We start from the raw sequence: 18,535 nt of genomic DNA, 5'->3' as shown, positions 1-18,535 counted from the left end.
GTGTGTCTCACTGTGCTACGTCTTTCTAGGACTGCAGTCGGAGTTTTTCATTAACACGACCAAGGCTGGTCCAGGTACCCTCTCTGTTACAATTGAAGGGCCATCAAAGGTGAAAATGGACTGCCAGGAAACTCCAGAAGGTTACAAAGTCATGTACACACCCATGGCTCCAGGAAACTATTTAATTGGAGTTAAATATGGTGGACCTAACCACATAGTGGGCAGCCCTTTCAAGGCAAAGGTTACAGGTAAAAAGCTAACTAGTATTTACTCTGTGCCTGAAGTAGGTCATGTCATTCAGCAAAAAATCCTCCCGAGACAATGTGATATTGTAGTCTAGATGCCCAAAACCATGAGAAGCAAAACATTTCTCCCCATGACCTCCAAAGCCTCGATGAGGGGTCTCAGGAGCAGCTACAAAAGCAGTAGTCACAGAGCTTGGCAGCTTGACTCAGTGATGAGCCATAAAACAGCTTAATGGGGTAGTATTGAGTCCTGATCTAGTGCTAGGGTCTTGCATGGGTTGCAGGGAAGTATGACTTATTTACCCATTTCCCCCCACCCTCAAAGCCTGAAACCTGCTCACCTGTAGCACGTGTTGCCTCTCTTGGTCTCATTTTGGTGCAGGTATCACCCAGCCAGAGGTCAGTAATGCCTGGGAGGCTCCTAGGTGAAGTCAGGAAGGCTGGTTTAGGAAGCTTGTTCTCTCTCCAGCACTGTGTTTAAGCACAGGCTGAAGCTCATCTCTACTCCTCCCCCTGAGCTTGTGAAACCCTCTTGTGGTGCCCATAGCGTGGTGATGTTCTCGGGAGAGGGTGGCAAGGACTGCACTCCCCCAGGCTGGGACACGCTCTGCTTTCAAAATGGGTTATTGCAAAATTGCACCTGCTTTTCTGCCAACTCAAGTCATTTTTGGCATTTGGTGATTGGAGCACAATTAACTCTTCTTAAGCAACCCGCTTTGCTTAATGAATCCTGAAGTTCCTGTGGTCCTTTAGCCACTTGAGGGCTCTGGGATGGGATTGTTGCCAGCATTGCTGGAAGATGTCAGCCTAAAAACCCAAGTAGGAAATTGCTCCTCTCCAAAAATGCATTTTGGATGCAGAATGCATGCTAGTCATTAGGAGGGTTTTAAAACCTCCTTCTGAATGCCTTTCAGATAGGGCAAATCTGAATGTTAGAAACCTTTTCTGTTTCCAGGGCAGCGACTGGTTAGTCCAGGCAGTGCCAACGAAACCTCTTCCATCCTGGTAGAGTCAGTGACAAGGTCATCCACTGAAACTTGCTATAGCGCCATTCCCAAATCCACCTCGGATGCCAGCAAAGTGGTTTCCCGGGGAGCAGGACTCTCAAAGGCTTTTGTGGGTCAGAAAAGCTCCTTCTCTGTGGACTGCAGCAAAGCAGGTATGGATACAGGAACTAGATGGGTGTTCAGGACCGGTGGTTTAGCTGAGCGTTTTTTTCTCTAAACCAGCTTGCAGAGTTAAAATTCAGAGCTTGAGGTAATGATCTGGTACTAAAGAAAAATGATGAATGCTATACTGTGCTCACCAAGTCAGTCCTAACACAGAGGCCGTAAAGTTCCTCTCCAATGGCTTAGTCTGAGCCAGGTGCACCTGAAAGAACCGCGGGTTTATGGCATGAGAACAAACAGGTTGCTGAACTTAAGCAACCCTTGTGGTGCATTGTAGCATGTAATGCACGGTGTTCCTGTTACCTTTTGATGCTCATCATCATCACCGTCTGGGAGCTCTGTGGTGGGTGGATTACAGGCCAGCTGTGTCCACTGGCCCCTGCTATGATTGCTTCTGATGAAGTACATGTAAAGCAATACCAGCTTGTTTTCACAAGCAGCATTGATAGCTCCTGTGCTCTACTTAGTGGTAACCTGTCAGGTCTGGCAAATAGCACAGATAAACTCTCACCTCCATGAGGTTGAAAGCTTTTTAATATAAAAGTCTTTCTTATACCAAATTAATCTGAGTATAACTCAGCTACCACTCTGTGAATTAAAATAATAAAATCCATGTGTCACAGAGCCAATATATTATGATAGAACCACGCTGCCTTGTTTAAGCTCAGGGGCACTAACAGTTGTGTGTTTTGCTACAGGTTCCAACATGCTCTTAGTTGGCGTCCACGGACCCACAATACCGTGTGAAGAGGTGTCCATCAAGCATTTGGGCAGCCATCAGTACAATGTCACTTATGTTGTCAAGGAAAGGGGGGACTATGTCCTGGCAGTGAAGTGGGGTGACGAGCACATTCCTGGGAGTCCCTTCCATGTCACCGTTCCGTAGACCCCGCGCTGCCGGGCGCTCTCTGCGTTCGCAGCTCAGATGCAGAGCTGTACTGGGTGCAGCCGTGTTGCAAAATGCAGTCTCTAGATACACATGGCTCACGTTTCAATAGTCAGACATAAATTCTAACTGTTTTTTACAAGCATTTCACTTCTATCCTACTTACCAACCTAATGTCAATTTATTTAATATCTCCTCAAATTGTACCTTTGTAGTACTGTCCGGGTCACTGTTAATGTTTGGAGAATCATGTGGATGACTAGACACTAATTTCCCTTGCGGATGTTAAAGACTTTAGATGTTAATTGAAAACTGGAATTTGTCTTTGTAATTGGGTATCTTAACTACTGATTTTATTTGACTGGAGACTTTACATTTTAGTTATGGAATATGACTTCGGCTGTCCCCAGTTCAAATTCTTTTCTGTAAAGAAATGAGGTAAAACTGGTACTATAGTAGGTGCCTTTGTATACTTGATCAATTTTAACGCTTAACATTATAAAAAGCTATTATAAGTAGCTTTACCACTCAAATTTAAAACGTTTTGAAAATGCTTTGCCAATGGTTTACATTTAGAAAAAGTCTATCTTTTATAGCAAACCAAAAGCAGATTGAAAATTACTTCCTGTAAGCTTTCAGCCTCTCTATGTTAACGCTTTGTAACTCTAGAGACAGATAGCTTTTTGGCCATAATGCTAGTAATGCGGTTTTTAATGAGCTTGGGATGCTGGTGATGTTTCTTCAACTTTACAGGTAACCCCCCCACACTCTTTTTGATTTAAGAACAAGCCCTGGGTTGGCTGGGTTAAGTAAAGCCCCTGAACTTGCCAAGCCAGGCATGGCTGTCACCTGTGTGGCCCAGAGTCACTGCAGTCCAGAGCACCAAGGTGTGTTGAGAAGATGACCACTGGTTTCCCTGGAGGCTGCAGGGCAGGCCATTGTCTGAGATGAGGCAAAGGAGCCATCCTGGGAATGGGACCCACATCTGCAATGGGACACAGGGTAGGTCTGTGAAGTTACCAGTAATAGCAATACCAATAATAGCAATATCAATGAACAAACCCCTCTTTGGTGCAAGGTGTTTTATTGTATCTCAGTCCAAGGATATGCCTGAAGCAAACTCACCTCTCCTGAAACCCCCTTTGTGCTGCAACAGACGTTGCTGCTGAGGGTTAGGGAGTGGAAACTTCCTTGTAACTTGTCTGTTTGTCCCGGATTACTCCATACTATTTCCCAGGTGCATATCTGAATTGCTGCCAGCTGCTGGGGCTTTAGTAAACTCTCCTGATGAGCTCAAACTCTGCAGTTTGGAGAAGGTAGGATTTGTTGAAAACCTGTTGATATGTCACTGTCCCTTGGGAGAAGTTCATGCTTACGATTCTCTAATTACATGTGGATGTACTGCTCTCCAGCACAGTTATTGGCAAAAAAAGGAAGGTTGGGGTTTTTTTTACTGTGCTTTTTTAGTGCCTTAATGTGAAATGCTCACTACATTGTAAACTAGAAAGTAAAAACAAAATAAACTGGAATAAAATGCAGGATTGTAAAATTGTATCTTATAACTTATTAAATAGAAATGTTTGCTTCATTAAAATGTGCATGTTAAAAACAACATCGGATTCTTTTCATATGTAGTCAGTAAAGTTCAGACTGAAGCTACACCACACAGCAGCTTCAGGCAGACCAAATAGCCTATGGGCTGTGCAGGTAGCCATGAAAATTTGGGCAGAGCCCCAACACCATTAACTTTTTTCCCCTGAAACCTTTTTTTTTTCCCCTGAAAACAAAATGGCAGAAGTTTAAGCCGTATGTGAATGTGCAGGGTGCAGTGGGCACAGTGTGGCTGGAGCATTACACAGCTGTGCTGATTTGCCCTGTGCAGACCCCAGGCACAGGGGTGGCCCTGGAGCTGCTGTCTGGGCTGTAATTCCCTGGGGTTGTTTGCAGAAGGTGTCTCCCTGCACCTGGGGCCAGCACCTTCAGGCACAGCCATGGAAACCAGCAGATGTTTTCCCAAACACTCTCCTGCTGAAAGCCCCCGTGAAACCTGAGATGCAGTGGCTGCCAAGGACTTTCCTGCCCCAGGCTTATCAGATTATTTCCTTTTTATAGTTAACTCATTAGCCTTGTGGTAGGTATGTCAGCATGAGCCTGCTATTCAGTGTTTTAAACAAAACAAGCCTGGATACAGCTGTTGGTGTGGGTAAACCTTGAGAGTATCTCACCTGCATAACTCCTGTGTCCCAGTCCACCCTGTGCTTGTCTGGCCTTCTCTTGCCTGTTGCCCCTTGTCTTGGTTTAATGCCACTGGCTGAAATTAGCAGGAGTTGTCTGTGAAGCTGATGGACCCTGGTTGCTGCTGTGGCTGGGGTTACCTCCAGTAAAAGCTGAGCTCTGCTTCAAGTGACCAACTCTGCCTGGCCTGGGCACTGACAGCTGTGGAGTGGCCACAAAAACGACCTTGCTAAGGACAGAAACACCCAGTGGTGGTGATGAGAAGAGCTTCTTGGCAGGGTTGATTTTGGACAACAACATTCAGCTGCCTCCAGCGGCTCTGCCAGCTGAGGACTGTGTTGGGCACAGGTCCGTGCTTTGGGGGACGTTCTGCTCTGCTTTTGGCACCTTGACAAAAGTTTTTAAGTGCAGTGGCTACTTCGGCAGGCTGGGGTGTTGTGTACGTGTTACTGGTGTCCCAGTGCCTCCTGCTGGGCAGACTTGGAATGGTACAAGATGCACTTGCTTCAGTATAGAGGTTTTTGCCTTTAGGTGTGGAAGTGCTTTTCTATCAATTTGGTTGACCTTAAGTTCTTTTTCTTCATTGTTTATATTTCCTTCTTTGTTTTTAGTCTCTCTCCTTGGTGGTTTGCAGTAGCATTTGGCCACTTAGTACCTGTGAGTCCCACTTGGAGCTTGATCCTTCCTTAACTGGCCCGAGCTGTCCTGAGGGCACTGCAGTAGATCTGGCAGTGCCCTGGTGGCCAGCTGGAGCCCTGCCTGCTGCTGGCAGTGACCCAGGGCAGGGCACTGCCACATGGGACCCATGCTGGCACCCATGGCACATCTGGGGGGCTCGCTGGGTGTTTTGGTGGGTGGTGGAAGGTAAGTCCCTGCAGCACAGCAGCTGCCATGGGATGGTGACTCCAGAGCATTCCAGCCCCTGCCTGGTGCTGGTGGGACGTGTTTGTACATCCCAGTGACCACAGAGAAGGGGCTTTGGAGGGGATGTCCTGGAGCTCCTCACAACCCACACACTCAGCCTGTCCTTATCCTGCAGCTCAAGTCTGCCCTGTAGCCATCCCTGACCCAGGCTGTGCTTGTTCCTGACATACCCTGGGATCTCATGGTGCCCACTGGCCCTCTCCTTTGCTTTGGGGAGCTGTTTGAGTTCCCTCTTCAGACCCCTCTGGCTGTCCATGGCCTTGGCTCTGTGTTTCTGATGGCCATCTCTGCAGCCAGCATGGCAATACCTCATATACTGGGGTATTGCATGCAAAACTGATAATTGCATTCTGCCTTGTGCAGCTCTGAATATCTCTAATAAATTAAATATATGCATTTAAATGATTTTAATAACTTTAACTTTTAAATATTTAATATTATTTAAATTATTTATAACATATTTAATAATTCAAATTTTTTAATCTTTACATAATTAATCTTTAAATCTTTATATAATTAATTCTTTAATCATTATATATATATATGTGTGTGTGTGTATATATATATATATATATATATATATATGTGTGTGTGTGTGTGTGTGTAAAGGTGTTCCAGTATACTTAATTTTTTTGTCCATGTTGCTGCAGTGGTCAGTCTCCAGGCCTGGCCTGTACAGAGCACTTTGTATGTCCAAGCTGGATCTCCCTTCACCCCCAAAAAGCCCTGACCTGCTCTGAGATCACCTGGGTGCATGGACAATGTAGGTGCTAGGGCTGTTGCTTGGCAGGGCTCTGGGTTTGGTAAGATTATGCAAACCCTGTAATTACTTTTTCTTCTAATTGTCTGTTGAAACTGAAATTGTGACATTTCTAATCCAGAAACTTTTTTTTCCTCTACTCACTTTTAGCTTCTGCATTTATTTGTTTTAAATTTATTTGATTATTTTTTCTAACTATTTTTTTGCTCCACATTGAAATGTACTTGCAGTGCAGACAATGCACTTTTTTCCACCTGAAAAAGAAGGGAACAAACTAAGCATAAATCACATGGAAAAGCCTATCCAAAGTGGTTACAGACATTGCTTGACAGAAACTGGGAAGGAGTTGCATGAAACTTAATTCAGGGAATGGCACAAAGCTTTTTTACACAGTGTTTTTTATTTGTTTCAGGAAGGACTTTCCAAACCATTTGTTATTATGGCAGCTGGCTGTGCCATGCTCTCCCATGAGCCAAATGGAACTGGTTGCCCCGTTGTCCTCTGCCAGGTCAGGGACAGCTCTGGCACACAAGGAATGGGGCCTTGCAGAGCTCTGGCAGCATCCCCAGGTGTTTATCTGTGCTTTGTGTCAGCTGGCTTGGAGGATCTTCTTTTTCTTACATTTTTTTCCTTATTTATTGCATCTTCTGCCCACATCCAGAGCAGCAGAAAGGAGTATTTGGAATTTTGCTGCTGACAGCAGAACATGCACTGGAGCACCCAGCCTTGCTGGGACTAAACCCACTGGGTACCTGAACATTTCAGCATCAAACTCCTCTAAACAAATATTTATTTTAAAAGTAATTTTCCTGTAATTTTAAAAGTAAATTTTCCTTTTTTACAGTAACTGAGAGATATTCCCATCCCAGGTGCCATATCTTCACAGCTCCATCCAAGCTGGAGAAGCAGCAGAGAGCTGCAGCATTTTTTTCCTCCACAGCCTTGAGTAATGGTTAATATTCTCAGGTCCCTTTCACTGAAGGTTATCAAAACAGCCCTGCTGCCAGGCCCCCCTCTTGTGTGGGGCTGTTTCCCCAGGGCCTCCTGAGAAAAGGCTTTTAAATGGCTTTTCAGAATTTCTCAGACTTTTGGAGTTAATTTTCATAGTTGTGAATTTATATTGCATGCTTAGAAGAAATATTGTCACTAAATCAGGTTGGATTTATAGCTCCTGTTGCTGTTAATTTGACTGAGATTTAAAGCACATTTTTTAAATGACATGAATGAAAGGCTAGTATATATGATTTTTTTAAAAAAAATTAATAGGAAAATATGATCTAGCAGGACCTAGAGGTATGTTTGACAGCTCTTTCCTGTGCTGAGCTCCCTTTCTGCAAGACCTTGGTACTGCAAATATTTACATCCCTGCTGAGTTGGAAGGCTGGGTCCTTTGGGGCCCATGGAGGAGCTGGCCTTGCCAGGGTGGATATTTCCTTCTGACAGTGATGTCCAGCAAGGGTGTTTTGTTTGGGGGGTGGGATTTTGCATCTGGCTTCCCCAGGAATGGCTGGGGTCAGGCTCTCCTCCCAACAGAGAGGCACAGAAAGCCTTCATATCTCAATGCCAGCATTTGCAGAGCTTTTCAGGGAAGGTTTTTTGTTACTTTGCCAATATGGAAATTAATTCTTATAAATCTGTCTTCTCTCTACCAGAAAATTGCCCCTGCAAACAGTGACATCTGAGACTCTATATTTAAAATTACACACAAAGTATTTAACCTTGTTTTTCACATTGGCTGGAAAACCAGCCTGCAGAGAAAGGGCACTTGTGGTTTTATACCAGGTGAGAGTGCAGAGGTTGTGTCCCTGACCTGTCAGGATGATGGAGAGGAATGTGAGCTAAATCCAGCTCAGGGAGGTCAAGGTTGGATATTAGGAAAAGTTTTTTCACGCAGAGGGTGGATGAGCACAGGAAAAGGCTCCCCAGGCAAGTGGTCATGGCCCCAAGCCTGTCAGAGTTCACAAACCTTTGGACAACGTTCTCAGGCACGTGATGTGAATTTTGGGCTTGTTGTGTGCAGGGTCAGGAGTTGGATTCAATGGTTTTTGTGGGTCCCTTTCAACTCAGGATATTCTGTGATTCTCTGGTTGCAAAAAGAGCCTCTGATCCAAATTGATTGCTGTTTCCCCTAACACTGGAAAAGGGGATGGTGGCACTGGTGCCAGAACAGCCTCACATCTTTCCCAAAACCAGGTACAAACCACCAGAGAGCAGAAGCACAGTCACATCCCAAGGGGTTGGACAGGCAGGATGGGCTGTGGTCACTGTGGCCCAAGCCAGCTGTCCTTGTGCTCCTGGTGCAGGCGTGGCAGGGACACCAAGGGGCCCGGGGTAGATGTGGCCTGGTCCTGGGAGCTGCTGCCACCTCGTGAGGCTCATCACAGCATCTCTCCTGGTTAAATAACTGTGAGCAATGAATAACCAGACCTCAAGCCAGCAAAGTGCTCCCTTTTTAAAGCAAAATTCCTGTAGAAACACGATGAGCCCAGGGGCTCCTTGGGCTCAGCGCCGGGCTGTCCGCAGTGAATGGAGACGTCTGGGTGCAGAACACGGGGTGATGCAGATCCATGGGGAGGTGAAATTCCCTCTCCTTGCCGCGGCTGGGTTTGCTGGCCGTGCTGCGGGTCTGGGTGTGAATTCCGGGAATCCCGGGCGGGCTGGGCCGTGCAGCGATGCCAGCAGAGGGGGCCCCGCTGGAGCCGCGTGTGCCCGGCTCCGCCGGCCGGGCGGGGCCCTGCGGGACGGGAACCGGGCACTCTGGGCACTGAGCTGGGGCAGCTTGCAGGGGCTTTCAACCATCCATAGGTGGAGGGGGGAAAGTGGTTTTTGAAACTTTTTCTTTGATTAGAGGCAGGAGAGAGGTGAGTGCTGCCCTCACCTCCTTGTCCCCATCTCCCCGGCTTGCTTGGCAGAGAAAGGCCCTGGCAGGAGCACGGAGCCCTGGGCTGCAGGGGGCTGAGAGAAGCTCCCCCAGAGAGCCACATCAGCACTCGAGCCCCAGGAAGCCCCTGCTCCACTCGTGCTCCTGTTCCATGGCAAATGCTTGGTCAGGGAGTGGCCAGCTCCAGGCTGGGGCACGAGTGCTCCTCACAATCCCTGCAGAGGCTGAGGGAGCCTGGAACAGCAGAGCTGGGACCAGCTGCTGCCATCACACTGGGAGGCTCTGTGATTTTCCTGCCTTTGATTTTGCTGTCAGTGCCACCAGCACAACACAGCCCTTCTGGGGGCTGCAGCTCAGTTGTTTGTTGCACATCTGTATGGCCAAACATCTGTACATGTGTACATCTGGTCTGGGGCACAAGTTTTATGAGGAGTAGCTGGGGCAGGTGGGGTTGTTTAGCCTAGAGAAAAGGAGGCTCAGGAGGGACCTTATCGCTCTACAACACCTGACAGGAAAGTGTATCCAGCTGGGGGATGGATGAGGAAACAGCCTCAGGATGCACCAGGAGAAGTTTAGATGGGATATTGGGTACAGACCCTGAAAGAAGAGGCCAGGTGGGTCTCTGTGGGGCTCTGTACCAGCTCTCCTGTGTCCTCATTGCTGCCAGTAGCTCCGAAGAAGCAAAAGGAGCTAGGCAGAGCCTTGCTCTGGGCCAAAGGGTCTCACCTGTGGGCAGTCAGAGAGTGTCAGGGCTGTGGGGAGCAGTGCCAAGGCAGGAGGAGGACAGGAGCCCTCTTCAGGTGAAGGTGCAGATGGACAGACCTGTCCAGCAGAGATGATTGAGGCTGTAGAGAAGAGGCACTCCTGCTTTGGGCTGCTGCTGTGGGCTCCTGGGGGTTTCCCTGCCAAGAGGCTTACACACCCAGGGCAGTAAAAACCTCCCTCATCATGTGGGTTTCTGTGGGGTGAGGAGCAGAGACACCTTCTGTAGGCTGGGGAGGGGTCTCTGCAGGGCAGTGGAGACCTTGGGTCCGTGGGAAGTGGGGATGCCTCCAGTACCATGCATTGGAGAAGGGCTTCCCAAGGACCCCAGCCTGAGGGATTGGAGGTTTTAGCCCTTTTAGTTCAGCTGAGCCCCCTCTGCTCTGTGCTCTCTGTGAACAGGGCTGCTGGGGAGGAAACACTTTTCCACTTCTGAAGAGCCTCTTTGTTTCTCTCCCAGCCGCGATCTGAGGTCTGGCTTGCATGAGACAAAGTCTCTCCAGGAATTTTGGATTCCCAGTGAAAAACTTCTGTTTGATCATAAATAAAGCTCAAGAAGCCTTATTCATCAAAAAGAGAAACTTTGTTCTGGCTGCAGAATATATTGAGGCTCCTGCAGGCTGGAACAACTTAAAACCCCTTTGCAGTTGGGACAGCTGGGTAATGATCCCCAGCAGGGGAAATCTAGAGACAACATGAACTGTTAAATATTTTAGGATGTAATTATAATATTGTCTAATGAATATCTAGAGAGACAGACTGTGCTGACAGTGGGAGCTTGGGACACCTCCCAGCCTCTATCAAATGTACAGTGTGAGTGCAGATGCTCTCTGCTGTGAATCCCACAAAACTGTCCCAGCTCTTCATGGTGGAGCATTTATGCATTAGGATGTCTCTCTGTTGGTCAGAACTTCAGCATCTCTGCAAGATGAACCTTTCTTCTCCCCCAAGGTTTGAGTGCTGAGCAGGACTCCATTTGGTGTGGGGTATCCCCTGAGTCAGAGCTGCTGTGGCTGCATCTCCTCCCAATTTCTTGTGCATCCCCAGCCCAGTTGCTGCTGGGGTGAGACAGAAAATGCCTTGGCTCTGTGCAAGTGCTGCACAGCAGCAACAAAACCATCTTTGTGTTATCAACACAGTTTTCAGCACAAACCCAAGACACAGCTCCATGCAACTATAGTGAAGAAAATTCCCTTTATCCCATCACACCCAGCACACTGCCCTGGACCAGCAGCCACTGCCTTCACTCCCCAGGCTCTCTCTGGCCACATCTCTTATCCTCAAGTGCTGGATAAAGGGCGATACCAAAAATTGCAAGTAAGGGCAAATATTTCCTGTAAAACTTAGTTGTAATTATGTATTTTTCATGACTGAATGTGTCCATTATTGCTGTTCTGGAGGGTGATTTCTTTCTCTGTGCACTACTTTCTGAAAGCCAGGAGATAGAAAGTGCTTACATAGAAGCAAGATGTGAGGCCAGAGACTCTGACTCATTTCAGCCTTCACATGAACGATCACTGATGTCAGCCAGACAGTGACATCTCTATAAAAATCCCAATGTAAATATTTGTCCTAAATCAGGCTTTTTCCTTTGTGTTGAATGCAGTGTAAGTGAGGGAGCATATGAAATGCTGTATCATTTCAAGTTTAATTGCTACTAAAAGTTGGAGGATTTGTCGTCTGCTTTGCACACAATCTCCTGAGATAATTTTCTCTTAATTTAGATTCTTTCCTCAAATTCTTCTCCCTGAACAGTAGGTTTCACAAAGGCTAAACTGTTTTCCTCCCCACAAAGCCTCTCATTCACCTGCCCCCCCTGCCCCTTCAGCAGGCGACCTGGGGTGCATTGATGAAGGGAAATGAATATTTGTCTCTACTAACAGTTGGATTATTCCCACTCCCCAGATGCCATCTGTGTGACAGGGTTTGGTTTGCACTAAATACTGCCTGTGGGCTGAGCTAGGAACACAGATTGCTGCACCATTACATTAAATAATCATCATTGAAGTCTGGTTCATCAGAGGACTTTGGGCTGCCATGGAGATTTTTTTTTTTGAGGGGGGGATGCAGTTCACTTACATGTCAGGATGCTGAAATCCGATTTTGATGTGAATTTTATGACACTGTTGGCAGCAGTGTCACCTGGGATCCCTGGGGCATCTCACCTGCCCTGCAGGTGGCCAGGGGTGAGAACCATCAGCTTCCTGCTGCCCTGAGCTTGGGGCAGTGCAGAAAAGGGGCTCTCACTGCCTGTCCCTCTGTCCCTTCTGTCTTACCCAAATCCCTGGATGCTGTGACCAATTTAAACCCCTCATTGAGAAATACTCTAAATTCAGCAATATTCTACATTGCAAACCACCAGGTACAACCTCATGTCCACTGGCTGCAGCTCTGAAGCATAAACACACACACAGAAGCACACACACACATGATGCAAAAAGGTCCTTTTAAATCCCTCTGCCCCTGCTGAGGAATGGCAGAGCTCCAGAGCCCATGGGAACATGTGGAGCTCCCTGCCCTTCAGGTGTGGCAGGTGGAGCACATAGAAATGTTTTAGCCCTGCAGTAGCTCCTTACATTTGTGACCAGTACAGTAAGTACAGTGTGCTGCTCCTAGCTGATTTATTTCTATATACAATGAAGAAAAAACAGCATGAAGGCTAATTTGCCATCACACTCAAAATATTTGAACTTTTACAAAATATTTGGGGTTTTTTACCTGCTAAATATTGCACTTGCTGTGAGCATTTCTATACAGACTTCTGCAAGATCTGTTGGTATCTGTGTATCTCTATGCAGGTAGGAGGACTCAGCACGCTCATGATCTCGATGAGCGGCTCTTCTTTGGTCTCCTCTTCCTTGAAAACTTGGATCTCAGCCAGTTGAGGAAGCCTCCTTTTGCCTTTAACTCAAATTCTACTGGGAAATGGTCACTCACTCCCAGTGCCTGCAAGACAACAGCACAGGGGGTTGGATCTCTGTGCCAGCCCTGGCTGGATGTGCAGTGCTTGGCTGTGGGGAGGTGGCACCATGGGCATTGCACCAGTTGGGAGGGATGGTCACAGTGCCCTGGTTTCACAGCCAGGTCTGTGCTCAGCACTGCCTGGGCACTGCTGGCTCTGTGCTCCTGTGTTAGCCCTCCCCTGCTCCTGCAGGGGCTGTGCTATGCCTACCTGCTCCTCAGTCATCTGAAACTCCTCCTGGAAATCAAAGATGTTGGCAGAGTGTGGCACCACAGCCTGGATGAGCTTCTGTCCACTGACCACAATCCTGCAAGGGACAAGGGAGGGGTGATGTGATGGGGTGCCTGACCCGTGGCAGCCACGCTGCACTGAGCTGGTGGCCAGGGAGGTGGCTCTGATGAAGTCACAGCCATGTGTGATTTGTCCTTGCCCATGGACTGCCCACCCAGAGATGGCAGCTCCTGTGGGTGTCCCCCTGGCAGTGAGGCACTTAAATATCTTGGTGTGCACTGCCCTTGGAAGCCAGCATTAAATGACTTCTGCCTACACCCACCCAACCATGCTGCAAATTTCAAAGCCCTGCTTTGGATACAAAAATCACAGGACAACAACTGAGGTATCAGTGAAGGCCTGCTCAGACCAGAAACTCATCCTTCAAGAGGGCTCTGGGCTCTAATAGCAGATGTGTTCTTTTCCCTGCTGAGGGAACTGCAGTGGCAGCAGGACTGCCACATGTCCAGGGCAAGGTGAGGTGTCCCCTGCCCAAGCAGAACCTTGTGGTGCATTTGTCAATCCAAATTACAAACACAGGAGCAAAGGCCATGGTGCAAAGCTGGCATGGAGAAGGCAGCAGCACCTCCTGCCAGGGGTCTGCAGGGCTCCCTGCAGATGAGAAGTGCTGCTTCTGTCCCCCCCTGAGCCACAGCAGGGGCTGGTTCTGTGTAAATCCTGCCCAGTCTGGTCTGCACAGGGCTTTGTGCTCCTGACGAAGCATTTGGATCACATTTCCCCTGGACACTGCTTTATCTCTGACGGCCTCATGAACATTTGTTTCCTCAGTTGGTCACTGACACCTCTTGATACAATTTTTCTCTCAGAGACTTGTAGCCAGTGGGTGGTTTGGCAGTGAGCCCTTTACCTGTCATATGGGCATCTGGTGCTGTTCCTCACGGTTGTGTCATTTTTGTCACCAATCAGCCACAGGAACTCAGAGTAGGTCCTCAGACGGATGTTCTTCCACTGCTTTTGGGGAACATAGCTGCACCCAGCATTGAAGTCCCCCATGAAGATGAAGTTCTGGAAGGCAGGAGGGTTTCCAAATGTAATCATGAGGACTGCTTTTCAAAAGAAGACCAATGAGGATTTTTATGATCCATGGATGCAGTGGGGTTTCTCCTTTCTGCTGGGCACATCAGGGCATGCTGATAATAGTTTTATTAGATGATCAAGTTTATTGTATAAAATGTGGAGAGCTCAATGAAAATACACCAAAGAGATATTTAAAACCTGGGGTGCATTGTCAATGGGTTTGAGGTTTTCAGCTCTGCATAGTGAATAACGTGGCCAGTGACTCAGTAGCAAAGCCCAATTAGTGACACAGATGTGGCAACCAACCTCGGTCTTCCAGCGCTGTTTGACATCTAAATACACATCATAGAGCTCATCAATCTCCCTCACTGCTGTGTCTGGTGTGGTGTGCAGAGGGATAATGGCAAACTCACTGACAGCTTCAAAACAAGGCAGAGGAAGAAGAAAAATGTAATGGTTAGAGAATGAGTCACAAAGAAACAGAGACTGGCTTGTCAGCAAGGGGATTTTTCTGAGGGAGAAACTGCTTGTTTCTTGATTTTTCTGAGGGAGAAACTCCTTGTTTACTGCCCTTTCTGACTGTAGGCCGGGGTGATCTCTGTGGCTGCACAGTGACCCCCTCCAGGCACTCAGCTGGGCCTGAGGAGCTGTGCCAGTGCCAGGAAATCCTGACCCAGCACACACACAGGAACTGCTCCCAGGCTGTGCCAGCAGCAGGGAATGCATCCACCATGGCAGCAGCAGAGGCTTTCCCAGCAGGGCTTGTGCAGGGCTGGGGCATTTCCCAGAGGCAGCAGCCCTGAAGGGAAAATGCTGCTCTTGGAAGGAAAAGCAGAGTGGGGTCTGGATGCAGCTCTGGAGCCTCTGGCGTGGTCCAGCCAGGGCTGCTGCGCTGGCTCACAGTGGAACAGTGACTTCTTTCTGGAACACCTCACCAGTTTTGGGAGACTGCCACCAGATGATGAAGGGCTCCCTGGAGAAGACATCCTCATCCCCAGGCTGGGTGTCAGGGTACTGGTAGGTTTGTCTCACTGATACCTGGTCTTGCCTGCAGCAGAATGAACAGGGGATGTCACACCCGTGGCTCACTGAGATGTGTCCAACACTGACTCCGTGCTCTGACCTGGACCCAGGCCATGGTCTGGGGTGGATACAGACACACAGGTGTCCGTGCTGAGGTGATGCCCACATCCAGCACAGCCCAGCCCACCTGCACAGCCTGCACCTCTCTGGCTCCCTCACAGCAAAGCCACCACCGTGTCCAGCCCATCTCCAGGGGCTGGCTTGTCGGCAGAGGGGGCTCACCCACCTGTAGATGAAGGCATACTGCTCCTTGTAGCTGCTCCTTCCCAGCCTCTCACTGGCCACACATCTGTACTCCTCCTTCGGCCCCTTCAGCTGACTGGAGGGAAAGGGATGTTCCTGAGTTTATTTCTGCACTTACAAGGGGCTGAGAGTGAAATAATTTTGCCTCTGCCCCGGGGTTTGGGCACTGCCTGCCTGACCTCAGAGGCAGGGGGGTACAGACAGTGAACCCTTCCCAGCAACTGGACCCCTGCTCTGTCACTTGCTCTTCACTGCACCCTCTCCCTGCTCATTGCAGCCTCTGTCTCTCCTTCAGCTGGCGAACACGTCCATCCAGCTGAACGCTGCTATTGCCTCTGGATGTCTGGATTGTCCAGGCAAGCAATCCCTAATCGGAAGCAGTTCCGAGTCCTGCAGGAAGGTGGCTGTCCTGCTGCAGCCTGATGCCAGCCCGGTGCGGGCATTTCCCTTCCTTTTCTTTCTCCTTTGGGAGCTTCTCTGTAGCGAATTGAATTTAACTTGGTTATACTGATTTAAAAACATGTTCTACAGTGGTCTGGACCTGCCTTTGCTCCTGTCCCTCAGCGAGACTGCCAGAGTCTGGTTTCTCCTTGACACTGGGACAGAGCCCACATCCTCAGATTTTGCCCCAGCAAGGGGCACCGAGCAGAGCACAGGCTCTTGCCAAGCAGCTTTCCCAACATTTGTCCATTTGCCCATGGCCACCCTACCTGGTGAGCTTCTCCACCAGGAGGGGACAAACACGGTTCTTGCTGTCCTTTATTTCCATCAGCAGCATGATGTCACAGCGGGACACGATCTGCAGGGGGAAGGAGCAGGAGGAAGTTTGCACACGCCTGGTTTTGGAGGATTAGGAAGGGTAGGGAAGAAGTGGTTACAGTGGTTCCATGGGGGAAGTCCTTTGAGAAAGAAGTGCCGTGCAGCCTGGGGTGGTGGGAGGGGAGCAGGGCTGGAACGGAGCTTTTCTGCTTTCAGAGCTGCTGCAGAGCCAGCAGGAACAGGGAGAAGGAACCCGGCAGCACAAGAGTTTCGGATTTAGTGGAAAACTTCGGCACCTGACCCTGAAGGGGAAGTGTGGAGGGGAAGGGGCAGCAAAAGCCACTCCCTGAGCCTGATTCCAGCATCAGTGCCAGGGCTGGGGTGCTGCCTCTGCCGCCCCTCTCCTTCCCCATGGTGAGCATGCACCTGTCTCAGGCTGCTGCAGATTCCTCTGAACAGCCCCTGGAGCCAAAGGAACACCCGCTCTGAAACGGGGTCCCAACACCAGGGGGCTGCACTGAAGGCTCAGCTCCCACAGCTGCTGTTGGGATCCCCCGTGGGAAAGTCCAGCTCACCCAGAGCCCAACATTCTCAGGGCTTCCCTCTGCCCCCGGTCTCATTGTACTTCAGACCTTGTGGGGAATTTTTCTCAGAAAAAAAAAAGCTCCTCTTTGGCCCCTAAAACTTACCCACAGCTATCTAAGTGACCCCAAAATTCAGTATATATATTTATATATATAAATATATATTTAGTATATATTGCCCACAGTGATGAGAACACAGAAGAACAGTCTGGGAATGCAAAGCCAAGCAAACCACTCTTCTCTGCCAGTTTGCAATGAAAGGAATACAACCCAGCAATGTGGTGCCATTCCTCCTTGGTGCCATTCTGCACACACAGCCCCTCACTAATGCCAAGCCCCTCGTCCTCCCTCACTGTGGCATCTTGGAGGGCATTTGCAAAGCCACAAGTCTTAACGGTGGCTCTTTTTAAAACCAGGGTTATCTTCAGCTTTTGCAGAGGCAGCCTGGTGGTGAGGGTTTGCTTACAGAAATTAGTTTTTCAAATTTCTACCATACTCTAATTTGACAGATACTATTTGCTGTCCTGAGAATAGGTTTAATTGAACAAGACTATTTGAGAATAATTAGCACATAAAGAAGGTAAATAATGTATCACAAAACAAAGCTTTATGGATTTAAAGTGAAAATTATTTTTACTGTGCATTGAGGTTTTCCTCCTTTTGTAACTGAATTTCCAAAGGAAACAGCAAATATTTTTTCTGTTATATTCCCATGAAGGCTAAAATAACAACATACATTCTGTTCAACAACATACATTCTGTTCAGCTGATTTTTACTTTAAGAATACGATATTCTTTAAATAATTAGCTCCTTTTTTTTGCTTGATAATTAACTGTGAAAGACAAGCAAAGTGCAAGATTGTGCATCTAAGAGAAGCTAGAAACACTAGAAAGCTCAGTGTCTGTCTCATCCAGGCAAACAAACCTACCTTTACCACAGCATCGATGACTTCAGGTTTGGCTATTTTAGTTTCTCCAAAAGACATCACATTGAAGGAGCAGATTTTTAGGCTCAGAGATGGGTTGAAATGGAAGAGTGAAAGTAAGAAGAAGAGCAGCATCTTCATGGACCTGGGCAAAGTGAGCTGCTGCGAGCGTGCCTATGAACGTGTGAGTGTTCATGCATCTGTCCCTTGTGGCTGGCTGGGGTCAAACCCAGCAGCCAGCTGTGTCAGTCAGGAACAGGAATCACCATTTCCTCCTTGCCCTCACTTCCATCTCCCACCACAAAGCAGACTTGGGAGACTTTGAAGTTCTCCCTGAGGGGAAAACGGGCTCTTCTGAGCCAGCCTCTGAATCCTGGCAGAGCAACAGCTCCAGCAGAAGCCACTGTCCCTCCCACAGGGAGACACCAGCTGTGGGATGCTGGCCATGACTGGGACCAGGCTCCCTGGGCCACTCCAGGCCAGCAATGAAGACCAGGAGATGGATGGGGTGGATGGTGGAAGGGTCTGGCAAGCAGCAGAGGAGAAGACTGGGATTTCTGGAGGGCACCAGAAGCCCATTGGAAGGGACTGCCAGGCAGCCATGGTAAGATACATGATGCTCCTCAAACTGCTGGCCAAGTGTCCCAGCACAGGAGCCTTGGTTTGTGCATGTGCTGTGTGGTGGAAGGGGACACAGGAGTTTGGCTAAAACAACACCTGAGTGAGGATGCTGCAGGTGGGATGGCCTGGTCCCCTGAGGTGGCTTTTGCAGGGAAATCACCCCCCACCCCTCTTAATCCTCCACTAC

At 48.6% G+C, this 18,535-nt stretch overlaps 2 protein-coding genes across 4 annotated transcripts in view; one reads left to right on the top strand and one right to left on the bottom strand.

The window, feature by feature from the left end:
- Positions 1-3,912, top strand: part of FLNB (filamin B) — a 71,048-nt gene extending 67,136 nt beyond the window's left edge. For 2 of the 3 annotated variants that reach the window (XM_071439698.1, XM_071439696.1), the window contains 3 exons: positions 30-248; positions 1,201-1,404; positions 2,113-3,912. In XM_071439698.1, the coding sequence (XP_071295799.1) occupies positions 30-248; positions 1,201-1,404; positions 2,113-2,300 (611 nt within the window). In that variant the 3' untranslated portion in view covers positions 2,301-3,912. The remainder of the gene's footprint in view (positions 1-29; positions 249-1,200; positions 1,405-2,112) is intronic. The other variant, XM_071439699.1, reaches the window with a different exon arrangement.
- Positions 3,913-12,459: 8,547 nt separating this feature from the next.
- On the bottom strand, positions 12,460-17,920 carry DNASE1L3 (deoxyribonuclease 1L3). The gene is made up of 8 exons (XM_071439218.1): positions 17,731-17,920; positions 16,169-16,257; positions 15,442-15,534; positions 15,068-15,180; positions 14,439-14,551; positions 13,963-14,120; positions 13,035-13,131; positions 12,460-12,808 (listed from the first exon to the last, which is right to left on the bottom strand). Exons 1-8 carry the CDS (start codon positions 17,866-17,868, stop codon positions 12,680-12,682), a joined length of 930 nt encoding a protein of 309 aa, XP_071295319.1. The 5' UTR covers positions 17,869-17,920; the 3' UTR covers positions 12,460-12,679.
- Between the last annotated feature and the right edge of the window lie 615 nt (positions 17,921-18,535).

This window comes from Agelaius tricolor, unplaced genomic scaffold, assembly GCF_023055355.1.
Source record: "Agelaius tricolor isolate 1412-34295 unplaced genomic scaffold, bAgeTri1.0.p SCAF_14, whole genome shotgun sequence".
Lineage (NCBI taxonomy): Eukaryota > Metazoa > Chordata > Aves > Passeriformes > Icteridae > Agelaius > Agelaius tricolor.
Note: the sequence above shows the minus strand (reverse complement) of the source record. Positions and strands in the feature narration are given on the sequence as shown.